Source organism: Oncorhynchus clarkii, chromosome 10 (genome assembly GCF_045791955.1).
Source record: "Oncorhynchus clarkii lewisi isolate Uvic-CL-2024 chromosome 10, UVic_Ocla_1.0, whole genome shotgun sequence".
Lineage (NCBI taxonomy): Eukaryota > Metazoa > Chordata > Actinopteri > Salmoniformes > Salmonidae > Oncorhynchus > Oncorhynchus clarkii.
The window spans coordinates 67,869,901-67,894,731 of NC_092156.1; the positions used below are offsets into that span (position 1 = coordinate 67,869,901).

The 24,831-nt window shown below is 43.9% G+C and overlaps 1 protein-coding gene across 1 annotated transcript in view; it reads left to right on the plus strand.

Annotated features, from left to right (window-relative positions):
* The window catches only part of LOC139419040 (family with sequence similarity 13 member A), an 80,352-nt gene that overhangs the window by 45,206 nt on the left and 10,315 nt on the right, over positions 1 to 24,831 (plus strand). Inside the window, exons 9-16 of the mRNA XM_071168899.1 lie at positions 662 to 706; positions 8,418 to 8,459; positions 10,745 to 10,942; positions 11,556 to 11,778; positions 14,459 to 14,526; positions 15,166 to 15,211; positions 20,463 to 20,616; positions 23,342 to 23,407. Coding sequence (XP_071025000.1) covers positions 662 to 706; positions 8,418 to 8,459; positions 10,745 to 10,942; positions 11,556 to 11,778; positions 14,459 to 14,526; positions 15,166 to 15,211; positions 20,463 to 20,616; positions 23,342 to 23,407 — 842 coding nt within the window. The remainder of the gene's footprint in view (positions 1 to 661; positions 707 to 8,417; positions 8,460 to 10,744; positions 10,943 to 11,555; positions 11,779 to 14,458; positions 14,527 to 15,165; positions 15,212 to 20,462; positions 20,617 to 23,341; positions 23,408 to 24,831) is intronic.

Consider the following 24,831-nt stretch of genomic DNA (forward strand, 5'->3'; position numbering starts at 1 on the left):
GTATTAGTGAGTCTATTGTTTAATTTCAAAAGTGTCTAACCCTATTTACAACCCATGATTAGACAGTATTAGCTGTTTATTGGCACAATTGCCAACTTTCATGTACTGTACCCCATGGTTATGAGAAAATGGCACTGGTGATTGAGGTTTGGCTTTCTTATGAAGGCTATGTAACCCTTTCCGTGGCAATATTTAGGGCTTTTTGCAGCAATTTAGTACACTATGTTAATCACACACATGCTTCTGTAGGCTACGTGATGTTTAGGGTAGTAAGGCCCTCGGCAGGTTAACGTATTTTTCAGGATATGTACATGTTAAGCAATCTCCACATTAAGAAGTTCCCGTTCTTGTTGCATCATTTCTGTCATGTGTAACTATTGGCCCAGGCCCCGCCAGAGCTATACCAGAGGAGGGCACACACGGCCCTTCAACTGTCGCTTTAATAATTCCCAGAGACCAGCTTTAACAAAACGTACTGAACTGACTGGAGCATTAGGTGGCTATTGTTCCAGAGACAAAAGGACATTCTGTCCCCTAAAAAAACCACTGAGGTGCAGAGAAAGGGAGAAAAAAAGTGTGCTTCATATGTAATATTGCATCACTCTCACCCCACAGTGGCTAACCTAACTGTTTTTTTTTTGTTTTTGTTTTTGCATTTCAGCTCCCAAGAGGAAGACAGCAGACCCATATCTCCTTTCTACATAAGGTAGGTCCTGGTCTTGTTTTTGTCCTGAGAAAAGAGGTCGACAGGATGTTATTATGGAGATGTGGGGTCATGGGGCCTATCCGCTGCATTTCATGCCATCTCAATGCATTAACATAGGAAACAATAGGCCCACCAGAAAGAGGAGGGGAGGGAGGGGGCATGCTGTGCACATGCAAGCTGTCGTTGTTATGATGGTGGCAGTGTGAGCACGTGGTCTCTGGTCCAACAAGACTTCCCGTAAAGCTGTAAAAACCAAAACATTTCCCTGATTTGTATAGTAGTGAGAAGAAAGGGATCTCTGTCAACCCTGAGGTTGAGACTGACACCTTTTCGTTTATTGTTATCGTGCTGGTCATTCTGGATATTGACCTCTCCAACGGGCCTACACACTGTACTCCTGAAATTGTACAATTTAACATCTCAAATGAGATCAATTGTCATACAGTACATCCCATTGTTTCATACATCTGGATATTGATCCATCACTGTATTGACAAAGTATCTGAAGAAATAGGTACATAGCTTCACAAATATATCATATAATAGAACATTTCATGTTACTACATCTATAGTGCGGAACCAGATTCCCAACATAGTTTGACAATCCACTCAATTGTCACACCTCCACTTGATGGAAATATTCACCAAAACATATGCCCATCATGAACTGCTTTGACACCCTGTCATACAGTGACATCAGACCAACATGGTTCTTAATGGAACCGGATCGTTCTGGTTTTGACACCTTGCCATACAGTGAGATCAGACGAACAAGGTTCTTAGTGGAATCTCTGGTTGAACCGGATCATTCTGCTCTGACACCTGATCTATGAGTCACCCTCCAGTCAGGCACCCCCAATGACATTTTATGGCATCACTTCCTGTTAACTTCCTGTTTGGCTGATACTGTAAACTCTAGTCACGTCAACTTTACCGCCTTCACCAGGTACTTTGAGGCACATTGAATGCAAGTGTACCTGCTGAACTCTATAGTAAGTTCATAAGCCTTGGCACAGACCCTCATTCGGCCTTTTCTCCTTTGAAATGCACCCTCAACAGGTTTCATCCGTCACACCTTCACACACATACCTAGTTATGTGTTCAAGACCGTGACCAGTAGCATACATCTGATATTTTCACAATGATTTCGCTCATCGATGGTGATGGCTCAGAGGCCATAATGTATATGATGATGAAGGATGCCAAACAGGGGTGGACTGGCATTACGGGCAAATGCCAGATGGGCTAGTCCATTTTTAGCCCAGTGGGCCTGTCGGGGCCCTCACGGGATAAATGGGCTGGTGTGGGGTAGGGTTGGGCAGTATCCAGATTTTCATACCTTTTCTGTACCATACTGGGTACGCACAAAACAATTTAGGCAACAGGGATCTTGACCCAGGAGGGGATTGAATGGCTCTGCTGTAACCAAGAAGCTTGATCTTGACATCTAGCAAGTTAGCAAACCAGATGCATAGCTGGAGCCCTGAGCTGGAGATCATTTATTTGACACATCTTAGGTTTCTTCCAGTGGTATAGCACAGCCAGTATTTCCAAATACTCCGGTATACGGTATAAACGGTATATCGCCCAAGCCTAGTGTGGAGGCCTCGGGGATAAAAATGGGCCGGTATGGGGGTATCAAGTAAAAATAAGGGCCGGTGTGTTAGAAATGCTAGGGACGATTTCTGGTCCCAGTCCACCCCTGATGCCAAAGACCTTGACACTACAGAGGAGAAACATTACCACAGTGACTGATGTTTACCACTACACAGCCTGTGATGGCCTGCCTATGTGCTAGACTGCCTATGTGCTACCCTGCACAGTACTTCTCTCTCTTCCTCACGCAACCTTCTTAAGTGAGTCATGCTTTCTAAGTAAGTCCAGCGTCTACTTGTTCTCCGTCACATACACACCGTGGGTACCACAGGATAGCTTAATCCTTTCCCAGTCAGAAACAGAGCTCACCTTTCAACCATGTCTCCTTTCTATGTTGATCAAATCCTGGCTAATAAGTGACTGTGGTGTAATACTGGATTAGTTGAACGGACGTTCATTTCCTTTTGAATCCCTGTATGTTGGGCACGCACCAAGTTGGAGGTGTAGGTTCTCATTTAATGTTTGGTCTGTTTCAAGCCCCCTGTAGAGTGACTCTGGGAGCTTTTCCTCTACGTTTACTGCCTTCTAGCGTGTGTGTGTGTGTGTGTGTGTGTCAATGTATGTGTGTGTGTGTGTCAATGTATGTGTGTGTGTGTGTCAATGTATATGTGTGTGTGTGTCAATGTATGTGTGTGTGTGTGTCAATGTATGTGTGTGTGTGTGTGTCAATGTATGTGTGTGTGTGTGTCAATGTATGTGTGTGTGTGTCAATGTATGTGTGTGTGTGTGTGTCAATGTATGTGTGTGTGTGTGTGTCAATGTATGTGTGTGTGTGTGTGTCAATGTATGTGTGTGTGTGTGTCAATGTGTGTGTGTGTCAATGTATGTGTGTGTGTCAATGTATGTGTGTGTGTGTGTCAATGTATGTGTGTGTGTGTCAATGTATGTACGTGTCAATGTATGTACGTGTGTGTGTGTCAATGTATGTACGTGTGTGTGTGTGTCATTGTATGTACGTGTGTGTGCGTCAATGTTTGTATGTGTGGCTCCATGGAGATGCCTGTTGCCTGGTAACCCACCACTTGGACTGTTAGCTTAACATGGGTCACCCATTCCTTCTAGAACATCACATTCACTCTCTGACCCATAGACTATAAACATAACACTGCTTATACTCCTTTAAAGGTGCCCTATGCAGAAATCGCTCCGCCATTTCCTGGTTGCTAAAATTCTAATAGTTCGCTTAATTTAAGTTTGTGACAAAACAAGCAAGTACAATCTTTGTACCATCTAAACCACTGTGAAATATATATATTTTTTCCTTTATTTAACCAGGCAAATCAGTAAAGAGCAAATTCTTATTTTCAATGACTGCAGGCAAATCAGTAAGCTCAGAGTGGCATAGTTAAAGTGGCTAGTGATACAAATAGTCTGCTATTTTCAATGATATCCTTGTAGGAACAGTAAAACACGCAAAAACTAAACTTAAGGTTAACTACCTTGTTCGTCCGCAAACTTGATGATTGAGTTGGAGGCGTGCGTGGCCACGCAGTCGGGGCAGAACGACCATTCTCACATAGGTATTCCTCTTGTCCATTTTTACCTTGTTTAGCAGCTCAGGGATTGGCGTGTCAGCAGACTTGCAACCTTTTGGTTACTAGTCCAATGCTCTAAGGCTACCTAGGCTACCTGCCACCCCACTGTGAAATATATTTTCCATATCCAAAAACATTGTACTTTCAGCTGATGTACAAAACCAAAAGTAAAACACGCAAAAACTAAACTTAAGCATGGGAAGCATAGAAATAGAGCACATAGAACATCTACCGCTTCTTAGACTTGCTTTCAATGATAATTATATATTACGGCTTTTAATGGACTGTTAGCACTTCTAGTGCCTCTGACCCACTCCTATAACATTTTTAGCATAGCGTTCACACTCACTCACTCACTCACTTGTTAGCTAGAGTAAAAGTAACCTGGAGCGTCCCAAATGGCACCCTACTCCCTATATAGTGCACTACTTTTGACAAGGGCACTATAAAGGGAATTGGGTGTAGTTTGGGATGCAACCTTATAGCCTCACCGTCTAACCAGTTCATCTCCATAAAGACACGATGGAGCGCTCTGCCATGGAAGTAGATCCCCAGTAGGACATTTGTTGTGGTGCTTTGGTCTGTCACCATGACTACAGTATTGGAGCACAAATAGGTCTCCAATGATTGTAACCATGTTGATTATCTGACTCCAATTCCACCCTGTGGTTTGCTTTGAGTTATAATGATACCTACCCAAGGCCTAGTTATAATGATAGCTACCCAAGGCCTAGTTATAATGATAGCTACTATTTCTATTTCTTCTTGTTGTTGGCTTGCCAGCTGATGGAAAAACTTTAAATGAACCTAAATGAATCATTACTTATCTAACATGAAATAAGTGTTTGATATCATAATGCTCTCAGTCCTGGATTTGGATCTCTCTCTTGTCTCTGTTTTAAGATGGAGGTTCTGGATCCTGAGTCACAGTCTCTTATTTTGTTGACAGTCAAGAGAACCGTGTGTGCTCCTCTTGCGGTAAGGGAAGGTCATGGCCAGGGGCCGACTGTTTGACAGTTCACGACCCACAGGGCATATTCATTGCACACCAAGCCTGCATCCGAAATGGCACCCTATTCCCTATTTAGTGCACTACTTTTGACCAGGACCCATAGGGCTCCTATAGGGTGCCATTTGAGACGCTCCCCAAGCCTCACCTCATTCCAGACTTGTTACATGTACGTGTCTAGAGTGGGCGGAAGGTTTTAATAGCTAAACTCAGTGGTACATATAATCCCTTTCCAGACAGTGATGTCATATCCTGGAATGGATTGGTAGCCTACCGGTACTTGCCCCCCTTTTGCCCGCTGCTGTGCTCGGCGGACAGAGGCTACTTGGCATGGGGTTGGCATTCCCAGTCTCCTGGTTGTTACACTAGACTAGAGACTTCACATTGGGAGGTTTAGGTTGCATGTAAACAGGCTAACGACTGCTGCCCTTGTTGCAGGATAAATATGGCGCTGTCCAAAAGACACAACAGGAGACAGAATAGAATAGAACTTTATTGTCCATCTTGGAAGCGTTTGCATTATGAATAGGGTTAAATATTAAAGACCTGTCATAACATGCTTATTATGTACTTATTACCATATGTTTAATGAATACTAAGTCCTAACGATTCACCCCATCCCAAGGTAACTAGGATATCCAAATGATGTCTCCCTCTAATGGTGACCTTAACTTTATTCATTAAGGTTCCTTCCCTTGTCTTAAACATGCTTAAGCCATTGAAGGTGAGCATTTACTAAAGTCAGTTAAGATGCGGAACTGCAGTCAGCTCACGACCCTGGTTAGGACGACGAACACTCACATGAGCTTCCCTGAGACGGTTTCTGACAGTTTCATCAGCTGTCCGGGTGGCTGATCTCAGATGATCCCGCAGGTGAAGAAGCCAGATGTGGAGGTCCTGGGCTGGCATGGTTACACGTGGTCTGCGTTTGAGGCCGGTTGGACGTATTGCCAAATTCTCTAAAACGCTAAAACAACGTAGGACGCGGCTTATGGTAGAGAAATTAACATTCAATTCTCTGGCAACAGCTCTGCTGGACATTTCTGCAGTCAGCATGCCAATTGCACACTCCCTCAAAACTTTAAACATCTGCAGTGTTGTGTGACAATACTTTTTAGAGTGGCCTTTTATTGTCCCCAGCACAAGGTGCACCTGTGTAATGATCATGCTGTTTAATCAGCTTCTTGGTATGCTACACCTGTCAGGTGGATGGATTATCTTGGCAAAGGATAAGTGCTCACTAACAGGGATGTAAAGAAATTTGTGCACAAAATTAGAGAAATAAACTTTTTGTGCATATGGGAGATTTCTGGGATCTTTTATTTCGGCTTGTGAAACATTGGACTAACACTTTGTGTTTTATATTTTGGTTCAGTATATTTTGGTGTCAAAATGACCCATAGTACCTCGTGACATATGAAGTTATTTTTGGTTGTTCAAGCACTTTGTGACATCTGCTCATCTTAAAAGGGCTTTATAAATACATTTGATTGATTGATTAATTTTAACCTTTCAAAATATTACGGTGTCCAACATCTTGGTGACACATTATGGGCAATAACATCTTGGTGACACATTAATACATGTTAGTTATTTTAACCCCTAGCATTTGGTACCAGATGTATATTTGGCTTTTCAACACTGACAGTGTCATCCATTTTAGTCAATTATTTTCGGGACATAGCGACATTTACCGTTAACCCAGTTTTAAAATAAAACCTTTGGCTAGAACTGAACGAGAATAGAACATGCCAGACTAAAAAATGTGTTGATTGTACACATTTTGAAAAGTCATCAGAATTACCTCGCGATAATCAGATAAGCGATAAGCTTGGCTTCAATTAATCTCTTGTTTGATGTGACTGTTCATTGTTTTATGCTCTGTTTACACACTAACACCGTACACACACACTTTTCATCTATGTTCTAGAATCACTGTTTTAATCCCATATAATTACTCTGATCTCTCCTCCATCAGCTCTCTCATTTGTCCATCCTCACCTTGGCCACACACACACACACACACACACGCTATCACTGTCAACACTGATGCTGATGGATGAGATGTAAGGAGAATATTGTGTATTGTTGGGTGCTCAGTACCCCCACACACAAGCTGAAGGAAGGAAGTCATGCTTGTGTGTATTTCTGTGAATTCTTCTGGTCTTTCCTGGTACTGTTGGAGCTCAAATAGCCTCCTATTGACATTGAAATGGATTGAGGAGTGTATTCTAGATTTGTATTAATAAGATGTAATATTCATATTTAGTAAGATACTGTATCTAGAGTATGGTGCCAAAAGCCATTAGTAACGACCTATATTCATGTTTTTGTTGAACTGAAAAATCACCTTGTACGCCTGGCCTCAATAGCTGTGCTGATTCTGCATGTTATCCCTTAAGGGAAGGTGGTAGTAGGCCATATCACTATCACCTGGTCTAGCAGACGCACTCACACAAACACACACACACCACACAAACTGACACACACAGACACGTCAGACGAGAGAGGAGCTGGTAATCTGCTGTCACTCACTGTATGTAAGGCCTGTCATGCCTCTTCATTAGGTGTGTGTGCATGCTTGTGTTTGTGTGCACGTGCGTGTGTAACAATAGACTAATATTAAGGGGGAGACGTGCGATCACAGCTTACCGGTCACCATGGCAGCCAGCCACTTTGCTCCCAGAGGGCCTCCTTAGGAGCTGAATACGGCTGACGTTTTGACACACTCGCGCACACACACACACAGACACATGTACATACATAACACACACACCCTGGCTGCCTGTGGTCAGCTACAGAGCCTTGGGGCCTGTGAGGGCTGCCTGAGGTCAGCTACAGAGCCTTGGGGCCTGTGAGGACTGCCTGTGGTCAGCTACAGAGCCTTGGGGCCTGTGAGGACTGCCTGTGGTCAGCTACAGAGCCTTGGGGCCTGTGAGGGCTGCCTGTGGTCAACTACAGAGGCTTTGGGCCTGTGAGGGCTGCCTGTGGTCATCTACAGAGCCTTGGGGCCTGTGAGGGCTGCCTGTGGTCAGCTACAGAGCCTTGGGGCCTGTGAGGACTGCCTGTTCAGACCACCTGTCTATCTGCTGTCTTAAAACATGCTCTCTCTCTCTTTCTTTCTTTCTCTCACTCTTTCTTTCTCTCCTTTCTTTCTTTCTCTCACTCTTTCTCTCTCTCTCTTTCTCTCCTCTCTCTCTTCTCTTTTTCTCTCCTCTCTTTCTCTTCTCTCCTCTCTCTATCTCTCTCCCTCTCTCTCTCTCTCTCTCTATCTCTCTCCCTCTCTCTCTCTCTCTCTCTATCTCTCTCCCTCTCTCTCTCTCTCTCTCTCTCTCTCTCTATCTCTCTCCCTCTCTCTCTCTCTTTCACTCTTTTCTTTCTCTTTCTTTCTCTCTTTCTTTCTCTTCCTTCTCTCTCTTTCTCGCCCTCTTTCCCTCTCTTTCTTTCTTTCTTTCTCTCACTCTTTCTCTCTCTCTCTCTCTTTCACTATTTTCTTTCTCTCTCTCCACAGCAACCACCTCTCATCTGTCCGGTGTAGATCTGACCTGACTAAGTGAGTACACTGCCATTCTATATTATATACTCACTACGATGAACAGTTCCAGGAGGACATAGTGGTGACCATGCAGCATCGTTATATTATATACTCACTACGATGAACAGTTCCAGGAGGACATAGTGGTGACCATGCAGCATAGTTATATTATATACTCACTATGATGAACAGTTCCAGGAGGACATAGTGGTGACCATGCAGCATACTATACTCACTACGATGAACAGTTCCAGGAGGACATAGTGGTGACCATGCAGCATAGTTATATTATATACTCACTACGATGAACAGTTCCAGGAGGACATAGTGGTGACCATGCAGCATAGTTATATTATATACTCACTACGAACAGTGAACATAGTGGTGACCATGCAGCATAGTTATATTATATACTCACTATGATGAACAGTTCCAGGAGGACATAGTGGTGACCATGCAGCATCGTTATATTATATACTCACTATGATGAACAGTTCCAGGAGGACATAGTGGTGACCATGCAGCATCGTTATATAATATACTCACTACGATGAACAGTTCCAGGAGGACATAGTGGTGACCATGCAGCATAGTTATATTATATACTCACTACGATGAACAGTTCCAGGAGGACATAGTGGTGACCATGCAGCATAGTTATATTATATACTCACTACGATGAACAGTTCCAGGAGGACATAGTGGTGACCATGCAGCATAGTTATATAATATACTCACTACGGTGAACAGTTCCAGGAGGACATAGTGGTGACCATGCAGCATAGTTATATTATATACTCACTACGATGAACAGTTCCAGGAGGACATAGTGGTGACCATGCAGCATAGTTATATTATATACTCACTACGATGAACAGTTCCAGGAGGACATAGTGGTGACCATGCAGCATAGTTATATTATATACTCACTACGATGAACAGTTCCAGGAGGACATAGTGGTGACCATGCAGCATAGTTATATTATATACTCACTACGATGAACAGTTCCAGGAGGACATAGTGGTGACCATGCAGCATAGTTATATTATATACTCACTACGATGAACAGTTCCAGGAGGACATAGTGGTGACCATGCAGCATAGTTATATTATATACTCACTACGATGAACAGTTCCAGGAGGACATAGTGGTGACCATGCAGCATCGTTATATAATATACTCACTACGGTGAACAGTTCCAGAAGGACATAGTGGTGACCATGCAGCATAGTTATATTATATACTCACTACAGTGAACAGTTCCAGGAGGACATAGTGGTGACCATGCAGCATAGTTATATAATATACTCACTACGGTGAACAGTTCCAGAAGGACATAGTGGTGACCATGCAGCATAGTTATATAATATACTCACTACGGTGAACAGTTCCAGGAGGACATAGTGGTGACCATGCAGCATAGTTATATAATATACTCACTACGGTGAACAGTTCCAGGAGGACATAGTGGTGACCATGCAGCATAGTTATATTATATACTCACTACGGTGAACAGTTCCAGGAGGACATAGTGGTGACCATGCAGCATAGTTATATTATATACTCACTACGATGAACAGTTCCAGGAGGACATAGTGGTGACCATGCAGCATAGTTATATTATATACTCACTACGATGAACAGTTCCAGGAGGACATAGTGGTGACCATGCAGCATAGTTATATTATATACTCACTACGATGAACAGTTCCAGGAGGACATACTGGTGACCATGCAGCATAGTTATATAATATACTCACTACGGTGAACAGTTCCAGGAGGACATAGTGGTGACGATGCAGCATAGTTATATTATATACTCACTACGATGAACAGTTCCAGGAGGACATAGTGGTGACCATGCAGCATAGTTATATTATATACTCACTACGATGAACAGTTCCAGGAGGACATACTGGTGACCATGCAGCATAGTTATATTATATACTCACTACAGTGAACAGTTCCAGAAGGACATACTGGTGACCATGCAGCATAGTTATATAATATACTCACTACGATGAACAGTTCCAGGAGGACATAGTGGTGACCATGCAGCATAGTTATATTATATACTCACTACGGTGAACAGTTCCAGGAGGACATAGTGGTGACCATGCAGCATAGTTATATAATATACTCACTACGATGAACAGTTCCAGGAGGACATAGTGGTGACCATGCAGCATAGTTATTTCAGTCGTTTCAATGACAGCTGCGGAAGAAGCTTTGTCTGGTGCATATCGTATTTCTCAATAACATCCTCTCTCCCTCTATTTCTCTCTCCATCTCTCTCTCTAGTGTTCTGGAGAGGACCATCAGGTCGGCAGTGGAGCAGCATCTCTTCGATGTGCACATGTGCGGAGGAGGTCAAAGTACGACGGAGGATTCCGAGTGGACCGGGTGCTCCTCGTCGCCCGTGGTAACCCCGACGGCACGGCAGAGACGTCGGCACCAGAGGGAGCAGGAAGAGGCTCAGAGACACCGGGACAGGAGCAGGTATGGACCATAGAATGAATCCTTACATAGGACATTTGTCTCACCCAATTGGTGTAGGATCTGCCTTTACTGTTGTTGATTGGTATATTTGGTCAATGGCATCCTTTGTGAGTGTGTGAGTTGTTGCGAACAGAGTGACATTCTCAGAGTTCTAGGCATCAACAATGGCAGTTTCCACCATTGGATTGACCAATATCAGTGCACTGGGAGACTTATTATGATCCGATGTCAATTCTAGTAATTCAAACTCTATGCTTCCAATGGCCTCGCCTCTAGTGGTCATGTCCATTGGGGTTATAATGGAGTCTGGGGTCCTTGTGCTACCCAGCTAATCTTTGTTGATAGAGACCTGATGGAGCCTGGAGAAGCAGTGAAGACATGGATTAGCGGGCTACATTAGTGCAGCCACCCACCATACAACGTCAATAAGACAAGTCCACTGTACTCTGTAAATAGAATTAGCGCACATTCTAAACATGGCGTTAGCCTGGGTACAAGGTATAAGTACGATGACCTTGTCATTTGTAACCCAGGCCGCTTTGTTACAGAGAGAGAAAGGGAGAGAGTCAGTTTGATTCCTCCTCTTCTTTCCTTTCTCTCCATTTGAAAACAGATCCTCGTCTCTGAGGGAAGGAGACATCAACAAGGAGAACATCCCAGCGGCCGGCAGCAGAACTATCAGCTGTGGCGTCAGCGTGGGTGAGGAAGGAGTCTGGAGGGACTACCAGACTAGCCAGGGAGGGCTCCACCACGAGGGCCCCAGACCCAGGAAGCCTAAACACTGCCACCAGAGCCCCACGCTTGGCCAGCTTAGTGACAACCAGGACCCCCACGCGGTAAGTCACTCTCTCTCCTCCTCTCTTTCTTTCTCTGTCTCTCTCGCTCCTTCTCATAGTAGATGTGTGTCTATTGTTGCCATGTCATGCAGGTCCCTTGTTGAATTCAGGTGGAGGTCAAACATTCAAAACAGCACATCTAAGACAATTACTTCCTGTTTACCAGTTTACCAAATCTCTGAAGCAAACTTGTTTACTTATTTTGCGGTGCACGCTCATCATTTATTTTCATAGTGTCATGTTTAATACTCCCAAAGAGCGACCTGACCCTTTAAGTTCCCTGGCCCCTGGTTCTCATAATCCTCGCTCTTCTTCTCCCACAAAACATTGTGATGCAGACAAGGTCTACGCCACTGTGGTGTTTTTCACTTCGCTGGTGTGACGGCTGGCTTACCACCAACCCCCGTCTACTCTTAATGGCTGCTATGAGTCACTGCTGAGTAATTGGTGATGTTTCACAAGAACTGCTAAATCGGGGACAGCAGAGAGATGGAGGTAGATAGAGAACATTGGCATAAGCATCAGCATAGCCGCCAATGGCTGGATTCCTAATCAATCTTACATAGGCTTAAGAGGCGCGTGATAGGCCAGGCAGCGTGCTCTAGCGCTTCGCTAAATGCGAAGCAACCTCCCTCCCTGGAACACTCTAAATTGCAGGGCAGCGCGTTAACAAGGTTCACTGAGGTTCAATTAGCATTTGCTTTTGAAGAAGAGGAAGGAACACATGTACTGTGTTGTTGTGTAGCAAGGGCTTGTTGTCGTTCAGGGTTCGAGACCGTCATGTTCAGAACAGTGTTTTGTTTCGGAGTTAAGGTAATTACTGCTGACCTCAGTGACGTTGTCTATGTGTGCAAAATAAATGCATAGCAAATTAAGAAAACATACCATTTCAGGTGTGTCGCAATATGATATTGGACTCTTGGAAGGCTGAATTTGATATTCAAAACGTAGGCCCTCACGGCATATTTTAGTATGTTTCATTATGTCTCATTATGCTGGAGGGTATGGGATTGTCTACCTCAAGTCATTACATCATTGTCTCAGAAATATGCTTCCAAACTGCTGGCGAACTAAACCAGGTTCCACAGTATTTTAATATTGCTAATTGAGATGCAGCCTCGGTATGTATCAAATGCAGCAGAGAATCCTTTGTCAGCAAACAGTTACCTGCCAACAGCTTAAAGGGTAGTAAGTCATGCCCCGTGGCTCATCACCAATGATACGGCCCTTAATACAGAGAGCGTATCTTAGTTCAAAGTCACGAAGACTTTGGGCGGTGCTGGAATAGGCTCAGGCCCCAGTAATATGGGCTACAGGGCCGATCTGCTGTCTTCACTGCATTAAATCTTAAGTAGTCGCGGCACTTCCTCATCTATGAATATAAGTTGATTGATTATTTACGTCGACAGACACACTCGTCTCATCAATATCCCAGGCTAATGTATAGCCTAGGTCGGCTGAAGCGTGTGTCTTATCCCAGGGATGAAAATAGATTCCACGGCTTCACGTTAAAAAAAAAACACTTTGAGGGACAGACAGGGTATAGCTAGACCTTTAGGGGCTTTTCCATGCCATCTCAACCAATCAGTGTATTTATTTTTACATCAGCAGATGTCACAAAGTGCTCATACAGAAACCCAGTCTAAAGACCCAAAGATTGAGCAATGCAGATGTAGAAGCACGGTAGCTGGGAAAAACTCCCTAGAAAGGCATGAACCTAGGAAGAAACCTAGAGAGGAACCAGGCTCGGAGGGGTGGCCAGTCCTCTTCTGACTGTGCCGGGTTAAGATTACACACCTGTGTTATGTAAGAGATGAGAAGACGCCTGAAATCCTGGCATACATACTGTAGTGGCGATGTCTTGACCTTGGCTGGCAGGACAGGGGGTGACTGACAGAGTGGGTTGGCTGATGTAACAGGAGGGTAGCTACTGTAAAAGACCTGGGCTCAAATAGTATTTGTTTTCTCTCGAATACTGCTAGACGGTCGGGGTTTGCACTTTTGGGACGGTTCTATTACTTCTGTTGCTCCAAGCAAGCTCAATCAAGTGCACCGAATCTACTTTAACAAAAACAAATAACATTGGAACCCACATCTGGTAGGCACTCTAGCAGAGCGTGCACAAAACCCATGGGGAGTCATTAAGGCCCTACAAAGCCTCCCAGAGGGTTAGTCCCGGAGGTGTCATAGTGTACAGAACACCACAGCCCCATAGAACAGTACACGCTGTACACTACATCCCCTCGTTAGTTGGTGTGACCCACCCCACTCCACCACCTGTTCTGGAACCTGTTTCTATAACCAACTGGTGATTTGACTCGTTCAGCTTTTCTTTCTCTGTGGTTGTTGTGACAATAGTTAAGAGAGGTCTCGCAGTTTGGAGAAATATGTTTTTAAATAGATACTTATGAATAATGTGATATAAATGTTTTGCTAGATTTGATATGTGTTTTATTTATCTAATGGCCAGGGCAAACAGAGTAACAAATCCTGTGTAATTGTGTAAACCGGGTCTCGGCACACTGTTTATGTCAAATGTTCTCCAAACATAATTTCCCTGAAAAAATGTTTTTGCTCCAGACATAGATGTCTGATGGAAGCATGTCAGGATCAGCGTTGCACATTGATGCATACCGTTAGAGAGAGAGTAATAAAATGTTATGTATTGTATTTTATACAGCTAAAAGAATGCATATCAAGAGTACATGACGAAGCCGGGACAAACAACATGGAGTCATCAGACAGCCGGTAAGCATTGTGACATTTGATCACCCTTTAAAATGCTTGTAACTACTACTGACCATTTTTCACCTGTTAATTTAGATAGCAAAGTTCTCCAACAGAAGTAGCTAATACCGACCATTGTCACTACTTAATCTAGATACTAAGGCAGTGTTTCTCAAACTCGGTCCTCGGGACCCCAAGAGGTGCACATTTTAGATTTGCCCTAGCACTACACAGCTGATTGAGATAATCAACTGACCGTCAGCTGTGTAGTGCTCGGGTTAAAAAACTAAACGTGCACCTCTTGAGGTCCCGAGGACCGAGTTTGGGAAACACTGTACTAAGGTAATGTGACACCGTTATTTAAAGAAGGATTGTTGTGTTGCTAAGGCTCCGACGGACTCCCTGAGGCCTGGTCCCATTGTGTCACAGCACCTGTCTTTATCGGGCAACATTTATTTAACTACGTTTTTAATCTGATAGACTTGAGAGAATGCCGCTGACATTGGGGAGTTAGGGGGCGAGAGAGCCTTCCTAAACTCACCTCGGCACGCTGTTCTACAGGCTCCTGGCTGGGTGGAAAGCACCCGTGTCCTTGCTAGGGTGTGATCCTCACATGAGGAAAGGTGACGCAACATGTCTATGTTTTCACCCCTCTATCAGAAATGACAGTCAAAGAAAGGACCCCAGTCTTCTGACTCCTTCATGGGTGAGTTGAGTGTCTCTCTCTCTCTCTCTCTATTCTTTCACACTCTCTCTCCTCTCTTTCTGTCTCTCTCTTTATTCCCTCTCTTACTCTCCTCTCTCTTCTCCCTCTCCTATCTCCTCTCTCTCTCTTCCTCTTTCACTGAAATTCCCTGCATGTACATGCTAGATCTCCTAGGCTTCCTGTGTTCACACTGCTTGCGGAAGATAGGGCCAGAGTCTCTCAGTAGACTAGGTGATTGTTTGGGAGTGTAGGGGTCTGAGGGAATAGGAGGGGTCTGGGGGAATAGGAGGGGTCTGAGGGAACATCTAGAGTTTGTTCCTGACCAATGAACAACTGGAGCAGATAAATGAGATACTATTTTGGTCCACTCACTACAATGTGGAACTACCACATCTCTGCTAGTCAAAATGTTGCAGCCAAACATCTTCTCTTTAGGGGAAAAGCAAACATCCCTTGGAGAGATTGACAGCTAAGCAACAATGAATCACTACTATTGACACAATATGGAAAGAAGTAGAGAAGAAACCAAAACAAAGTTTGAGCTTTTCCTTGAATGAAAATCGACCACACAAAAAAACGACTTATCCACACGTCTTGATGGGAAATGCTGTGAACGTTTTCCACTGCAGCTCTGTATCACTTCAGAATGTGAAGCACTGTGTAGCTATTCAAAACATCAGAAGCAGCTGAAGCTATTTAGCATAGTGATAAGGTCATAGTTGCTAAGGTGGTATACAGATGGAAACAGTCCTATGTAATCTACTGGTCCATCTGCTTTCTAGTACAGTAGGCTACTCTGTTACACTTAATGTGACTCTACAACAGAACTGTACACACACACACACACACACACACACACACAGTCCAGATGGGTCTTAGTGACACAATTCTCTGTCTCCACCTCCTCCACATTCACCACCTCAGAACAAGCTGCACCCACTGAGATGCAGTCTGTGCCTGGCATGGTGGCACGGCGTCATTGTGCCAACCTCTCTGCTGGTTGTTGGTGTCAGATCAGAGGTGGTGGCATGAGGGATCCCAGCACCTAGTGACATCAGAGCGTACTACTGACAGCAGGTCCAATTAGTGTACTAAGTAGATTAGTGCTCTTGATCGGTCTACTAAGACCGAGGCTGTGTTCCCTAGGGGCGCTGGTCAACAGTAGTGAACTATGAAGGGAATTTGGGATGCAGCCAAAGGCAGATGGATGTCTTGACTAGATGTATTGTTTTAAAGCATATTTTTAACGGTATTGTTGAAGCTCAGTTTTATGTTGTCTGTTTAAACTGTAACTAAAGTTTCCTGTTCTTCAAAACAAAGACAGCCTTCTGGTGTTTCAGTCATTTGCACGATGGAACGCTTCTTCATCCGTATGTGGCTTGTTATCCTAGAAGCAACTCAAGTCGACGTGAAAGATGTGAGAAACATGTTAATTTGACCTGTTTGGCTTTCACACCGTCATAAAACGTTTTTGGACAGAGTCTTTTACAGCCTTGGCTTTAGTGGTGGCCTCGGTCACCACACACTCTGAAGTGTATCATTGTGTGGCATGCCTGAGCCTCTTTAACCTGACGACACCTAGAATGGCTTCTAGAGCTCACTGTTCCATTGTGTGTGTGTGTGTGTGTGTGTGCGCGTGTGTGCGTGTGTGCGTGCGTGCCCCCACATTCTCAGCCCTGTCCCCAATACTTCACACACAGTCCAAGGCCAGTGGAGGTACCGGGAGTAAGGACTGGTTTAAGAGATGAAAGACTTCCACACATCAGTTATGGACCACTTAAACCAGTACAGATCAATGGGACCTGGAATGTAACTGTACAAACAAGTCTTTTGTCTTTATCTGTAATGCCTACTGTACTGCTTAGTACCCTGTCGCAAAAGACATTTCAACTGTCAAAGGGATCTTATTTGTTTGGATGAATGCTTGGACAGCATGTCAATTTGAGCAACCCCCTCCAAAAAAAAACAAACATGACGCTTACTTGGTGGAGATTCTGATTTCTTGCATCTGTATAATATTGTGAAAATCTCAGGATTGTACTGTAGTAATAATGGATTACAAAAATGTGGGTGAAGGGGGTTATTGCTCGTGTGTGTGTGTGTGCGGGTTCTAGCGTACGTGTCACTTGTGGCTGTGTATCAAGCCTCCTCATCCAATGTGATGCTACCCTCCCAGACGAGCCCCTTCTCTCCACCCTGTCTGTGTCTGTCATTACCACCCCAGCCTCATCCTCCTAAATCCACCATGTGTTTGTGTGTCGCCTGTCTATAAAACCCCTAACACACAGATTAACAATGGAAAGAACACCCACTGTGGGACAAATCCAAGCCCAAAGCCTGAGCACAACATTGTGGAACGTTCAGATAGAAATATATTTAGTAGAACAGATATGTCTTTCACTGACATTTAGAGTAAAGGAATCATACTAGCTATATTTATTCATACAATTTCTATCTGCAATGCTGAATGCTAGTACCCTGGTCTCCCTCTGCATCACACTACCCAGGGCGACTAGTTATGATGTAATGTGATCAGTAGTTGAGTTGTGCTAGGACAAAGGATTATAGTGCAGTAGGTTATGTACAGTCAGTGTGGCAGTGATATTTACAGCCAGGGTAGTGGTCGCCGCGGTTAAGCTGTTCTGTCTTCTAGTGAGTCTGGGTTAATCCTGAAATGATTGGGACTGTATACAGATGTTTATATTTCTGTTGTGTGTAGTATTTTCCATAGACTTGTTGATAGAAACATTTGCTGAAAATGACTACTGTGATGGTACATTAATACTTTTTTTTTAAAAGTAATAGTGTGTATATACAGTACCAGTCAAACGTTTGGACATACCTACTCATTCAAGGGTTTTTCTTTATTTTTACTATTTTCTACATTGTATAATAATAGTGAAGACATCAAAACTATGAAATAACACACATGGAATCATGTAGTAACCAAAAAAAAGTGTTAAACAAATAAAAATGTATTTTATATTTGAAATTCTTCAAAGTAGCCACCCTTTGCCTTGATGACAACGTTGCACACTCAAGGGTGGCTACTTTGAAGAATCTCAAATATAAAATATTCCACTTTTTTGGTTACTACAGGATTCGATATGTGTTATTTCCTAGTTTTGATGTCTTCACTATTATTCTACAATGTAGAAAATAGTAAAAATAAAGAACAAACCTTAATGAATAGGTGTGTCCAAACTTTGAACTGCTACTATATATCATATCGTTTTGATATCGTTTTTATTGTCATTCTTACAGCAATGTGATCATTAACCGCAATACGGATGATGATTAATGTGACTGAAAAAGATTGAGTCAAACCTATCATTAGCTCGTCCATGTGTGAAACGTGATTTGATCACATTACATTTCTAGTCCTTTCTCTGCATAACCTCTAAGGGGGGGGGGGGGGGGGGTGATGCTTTGAAAGTATTTGATTAAATTGTCCTAATTTGCATGTCAATGACCCCTTTGGCGGTATCAAGGGGGACTAGTTTCAGTGCCCGAAAGAGATCTGCATTGCAGAAATGACATCGGGTGAATTGTTGCGTAAGAAGTAGTGTGCTTTGAAACAGTTGAAGGAAGAGAGGGCAAAGAACACATGTTTTGTAGCAGTGTTGTCCTTCTTTGGACGTCTTTGACCCCAGTCCATCTCAAGGTAATCAGCTCTTTCTTCACAACTTCAGATGTAGTCAAGAGGCTTCTATTGTTTGACCTCACAGCCTGGTAATGGCCCCCATATCAATCATATGAACCTAAATGAGTTGTCATTGATTATGGGGTTGAGTAGTAGTTGTTTTCCTTCTGAAGTGTTTGTTTGCTTGTGTTCTGTAACATGAGGTGCTTTTCAATCTGAGAGTCACTCGCTTTTTTAGAACTAGGGTTAGATTACTTTTGACGGTGTCCTGTTACACACAGTGTGTGTGTGTTCCAGCTACACGCATGTTTACAAAACACACACACACACACACTGTGTGGCCGCAATTCACTTTCCTAGTAAACAATGATAGTGTGATCCTTGACTGAAGGGTAGGAAAGGCGAGATTAAGAGTGAAAAGGAAGGACATTTTCAGATTCAGATTCAGAGTGTTTAAATGTGCGTTGTTACATGGTCTATGGTCCCCAGCGTTGGATAGCTGGGTGACTGGGACAAATTCCAACTATCAGTCACATCAAAGTTATTTCCCAGTCAACAGCTGAGAGCACTGGGATAACTCCCTATCATTGGCATTACAGTAACGTTCACCTTTCACCTCTGCCCCCCCCCCCCCCCCCCCCCCCCCCCCCAGTTACACAACACCCTCAATGGCAGTTCCTTTTATAGGTGGCATTTATGAGGCTGGGGCAGTTTTAATCCCTGATCTGTTCCTAAAATAACTCTGTCCCACGCCTAGGCAGAGGCTAGAGGGGAAGTGCAAAGTCCTGTCTGTTTTGGACGCACGCCCTGCCTGCATGACCAACCATCTGAATTCACTTTCGGTAATGGCGAGGGATTGTTAACGTTTTGCTAGGCTGGCATCTGATAGGATGTTTGAGTGCTATGGTCAAAAAGCTTCCATTTGGTTGTGCATTGAAAAGGGCTAAGAACTGGGGGAGATGTTGAAAGAGTATTTGATTAACAACGACAGAGATACAACGACAGAGATACAGCGTACAACGACAGAGATAATGGTATTTGCAGATAAGGGGGAGGGTAGAAAATTATTGGGAGAGAGGGGGGGGATTCGGAAGAGGGAAAGAAAAACAATAGAGAAAGAGAGCACAGGAGAGGAGGAAAGGCGAGAGCCCAAAGAGGAAGCGAGAACTCCTCCATGCTCCAAGGCAAGGATGTCTTTCTGCAGCAGAAGAGAGGGAAAAAAATCTCTGCCTGTGTGCTGGCGTCTGGCGAATAATCTGCTTGCTTTTCTTTGCCATACCTCCTTCTCTCCCTCCTCCTTCTTTTCCTCCTCCTTTTCTCCCCCTCCCTTCTGCTCTGGCTACTGTGAGACAAACCACTCCAAAGGATCAGTGCATATGCACAGAGAAAGAGAGAGGAAGGGGTGGGAACCCAGAGGGAAAAGAGGAGGGGCAAAACCTCATACACACACACACAGACAGACACGCCCGGTAGACCAATCAGGAGTGTTGTCACCCCCCCTGCAAGGGCTGTGGTAGGCTGGGCCAGGCAGAGGCAGCGTATGGCTGAACTTAAGGAGCATGCTCACTCCCAGCCCTTGTTGTTTTGTGTCTCTCCATGGTTGTGCAGACACGACTCAGTAGTATGAAGATCCAGGAGCTGCCTAGTAGCTGTGAAACAGCCGACAGGAGGGGGGTCATTGGCCGGAGTTCGGACCAGGAATGTGGCGAGGACGTACCCCGCTTGGACCTGTCGGCGCTGACCGACGATAACAACTGGGGAGGTAAATCTTCAATCCCCCCCCCCCCAGCCTTCCCCTCTTCCACACACTCCCTCAGTCCTTCCCTTCCTTCTAGGCAGCACATGGGTGTCTGGGTGGCAGCTGCAACCCTCCTGCTCCCTCTCCTCCTCCTCTTGTTGTGGCTCCTTCTGTGTCTTCAAGAAGAGTTATGGACTCAGATGCTCTTAAAGTCTCTCGGCTTCTATATCTGGAGAAGCTGCACCATTACTGAAGGTGTTGTGCTTGTGTACACAGCTTGGCACAGCATATTGCATTTAGATCTTTTTTTTGCCTTTTTGACAAATGTAGCTCCTGTTTCGTCAGACCACATGGAGTTTTTTTGTTTACAAGTGATGGGAACAGCATAGAATATTGTGTTGCCGTGCTGCTACCATGAGTTATTGAAGAGTGAAAGAGTGAGTATTTACGGTTTGCACATGCTGCTGGCATGTTTTGCCTTTTGTTTGGCAGTTTGTGGGTTGTGAATAGCTTCCAGATTGCTAACGACAATCATTAAAGGGGAAGATTACAGGTGAAAAATACTGTACTGTTTAAGGGGCGTTGAGGTTTTATCTTTTCTTATAGGGATTGACGTTGATCTTGTTTGATATGGTCTGGATGTATTGTCATTTTCATTGATATTGCAAACGCTCCTGGCGTTTAGTTTTTCTAAGTGCGTATGGTGTGTGTGTGTGCCTGCATGATTAGATGAACCCTAGGAACAATATGTGTGTGTGTGTGTGTGTTCATTAAGGTTGGATTTCAACTCTGCACATGGCATTGGATGTAAGCAATGAAGTGTGTCTATTTGTTTATTCATGCCAAGGTATGGAATCTCATTGGTCATGCATAGTTTATACAGAAATAGACAGAGGTATTCTATTATTCATTAGTCTATCATGGGCAAGTCTGCTTATTATATTTCAGAGAGAAAGAAATGTAAGTCAAAAAGGACCTTGGAGAGATTTTCGCAGCCATTCAAAATGTTCAATGTCTTTGTTAAATAACTGCAATACAGTGGATTTTGGGGGGATTAAACCATGTCAGAAAAGAGTTTGATATTAGAAAATAAATATTTTATTTTTTCTGTAAGCTTTTAAACCATGGTGCAACAGTTGTTGGCAGTATGTTGTTGAGTGGGATTGGAGTATCAGGAAGGAAAGGCTGTTAGATGCTGCACAACTTGTCTGATTGTTTTTGTGAGAGATTGTGAAAGAAAGGTGGGAGGAGTTTGAAAAAGTGTGTTTTTGTACACTAGTGAGACTGAATGCAGAGTTGTTAGATTGCTTATGTTTGTTTGCACAGGGCAAGTTACCTGAAAGAAGTCCACTTGCAGTTTCAGACTTGAAGGGACATGCATGGGCACCATTTTTTATAGTAACATGAGCATTGGATACTAAATAATTTCCTGCGTGGTTGCTCTGCAGGCTGCAGTCATGCCAAACGCAAACTGCCTAACCCCAATGGAAATAGGTCACACCTTAAGGAAAATATTGTTCAAACATTTCCTTTGGATTCAGTATTTCTTCCAACTCAAACAGCACTGTTTGTCTTGAATTGTGGTCTCTAGTACAGTACAGTACCAACTGAGCAAAAAGCACTCAGACGCCCTCTAGTGGTAGGGCTTGAGACATGTTTGTCCTATTTGGCTAAGGAGCACTGTGTAAGCCTGGTGCTTAGTCCTTGTTTGCTCCAAAGTGAGTGTGATAGACAGATAAATATTCAGGTAGTGTCTGTCTGCATAGAAATGCTAACTTATGCAGTCAGTCAGGGCTGCAGCCAATGTGGGTTTGGTGTTAGGGGCTTTGGCAGTGCAGGCAGCGTGTGTGTGTGTTTACATACGCACATAGTGTGTGTTTTCTGGAGAAAGAGAGAGGTATCACCAGGTGTTGTTCTCTCACAGCCAGGAATGGAAGGATGAGGAGAGGTGAGGGAGGACAAAACCAGACTTTGTTCAGTTTTGATGTCACAGTCCGCGTGTTACCTGGCACAACAGAATCCCATGCCACAGGAGGTACCTAAAGCATAATGCTTTAGACTCCTCTGAGCTACTGAGAGTTACAACTCCCAGGGGAGTGCTTATGCTTGACCGTGACATGGCGTTCCCATATCACAAGAAGAATTTCTCCTAGACGCAGGCAAGGCAATCGGAACGCTTGGATCTTTTGAAGCCAGAGGAAGAGCAAGGCTAGTCAGAGCTTGGGTTTTCAGTGTTGGATTAAACGGCAGTGAACTTGAGTGATGTTCGGAGTCTTTTTGTCTGGCAGTAGGTCCTTTCTCTCCCCTTTTAAATATAGAGCCATGAGACTAAGAGCGTTTTTGTTATGCGTAAGGTATTTGTAAGTACCTGTGTCCTGTAGAGGGGATAAGCAGGAAAACAGATGAGGTTGTTGCAATAGGAATGGATGAGGTAGTGATGGTTGGGACGGTGGATGGTACAGTGGCATGAGACGTTTTACCCAGTGCAGCCTGTGCCATCTGCAGTCATGGTGAGCAGATATTTGCTGTGTGCCAGCTCCACGTACATAGAGCTAGTTAGAGTAGGGGACTTGTCTACCACTGTTTAATGTCTCTGTCATTGGGAATGATGCACTATGATTCTCATTTCACCTTTCGCATGCAACAGAGTGACCGGGCTGGATCTTCTTTTCCTCCCTCCATCTCACCTTATTTTTCTCTTTTCCTCCCTCCCTCCCTGCCCCTATCCCATCTCTTCTCTGTCCTCCAGATTCCCCATTCTTTAGCGCCCCTTTCCTTGATTTCAAAAGTGTTTTCCAGTCGAGTTATTATGAGGGTAAGTGGCATTCTGGCTGGCAATGGAACCGGCACTTGTCTTGCCTTGATACAAATAACCCATTAGAGACTGAACAGAGAGGAAAAAGGCCAAATGCCTGTTGCATGACCTTTTACTACTGCATGGCAACATCACTACAGTGATTGGGCGTATTCTGCTCCCAACCAATCACATCCCAACCTTTAGGGGCATGACAGCATGGCATGCCTCAACTACAATGGGCTGGTTGATTTAAAGACCTCATTTGAAATGCCATGGTAAATGCCCTATTGGCTGCTTGGCTGTGTAAGCTGACATAATAGGTTAAAACATGTTGAATTGTTTGAGATGTTGACCTGCTCACTGTCATCTAGTAAACCCATACATAGCAGTGTTGATTGGATACATTGTGTGAGGCAACCTTCTGCCTAGGGAGACTAGGCTACTGCTCCCGCGCCCCAGGCAGTCCCGACATGCCTTGAAAGACCGTGTAAAACCGCACGTAGTCCTATAGTAGCATACCGCGCACACACTAAGTACCTTCCAAGCCAGAACCTCCATGACCCGAGCCATACTTCATAGCCTAAGTCTCAGTTATGTCATTTGTATTTATGAATTATTATCGGGGTGACAGTTGTCATTTTTTTGTAAACAAACTCAGGTCGTTGGTCAGTATTAGACAGCTACTGGTATGTAGTTACAATATCTAAGGAAAACCTAGTACGTACTATTATAAAAAAATGCATTTTTACAAGTCGAGTTAGCTATGAACGTTACAGCAGTAAAATGTCATTATAATTTAGTCACAACTATACTGCGGTATATGTATAGCGCCTTTATCTGCTTTGTTACTTGCAGTGCAAACACTCGTCTGGAAAATTCGCAATCAAAAAGTTGCAATTGTAAACTCAACATCTAACATCTAAGACGAAAAAAAATGATAGTAGACAGCTAACTCCGGCAAACTCTCCATATTTGCTAGCAATGCGCGTTGGCTTGCCAGCTAAACAACTAGCCGTATAGCAGCAGACAGCTAACGTTAGCTGGCTTTCGTGATTATTATCTACCGTCTACAGTCCAGCATGCACTACTAGTCGTGCTGAGTGAGGAGTCTATGGGTGCCTTCGTAAATTCCCTCTGGCAATCTACTCTTGATTTCAGAGCACTCTCGTCTGAGTTTGCCAGAGCGCAGAATAACTGATGAATTTATGAACGCTCAACACTCGTTGAATATGGCTGGTGTCAGTAAACGTTGTCAAACTAAAATCGTAATTAAATTGTTGCCAGCAGTACAGTTAGTCACCAACGCTCCGGATAACATGAATTCAGTCTAACCAGCTCTGCTAGGGCGAAAAAAATGTCAGAATGAGGTGTTCTCTCATTTATGTCTGGAAGTAACTAGCAAGCTAGCTAACTTTAGCCAGTTAGCGTGGGTGCTTGACTGC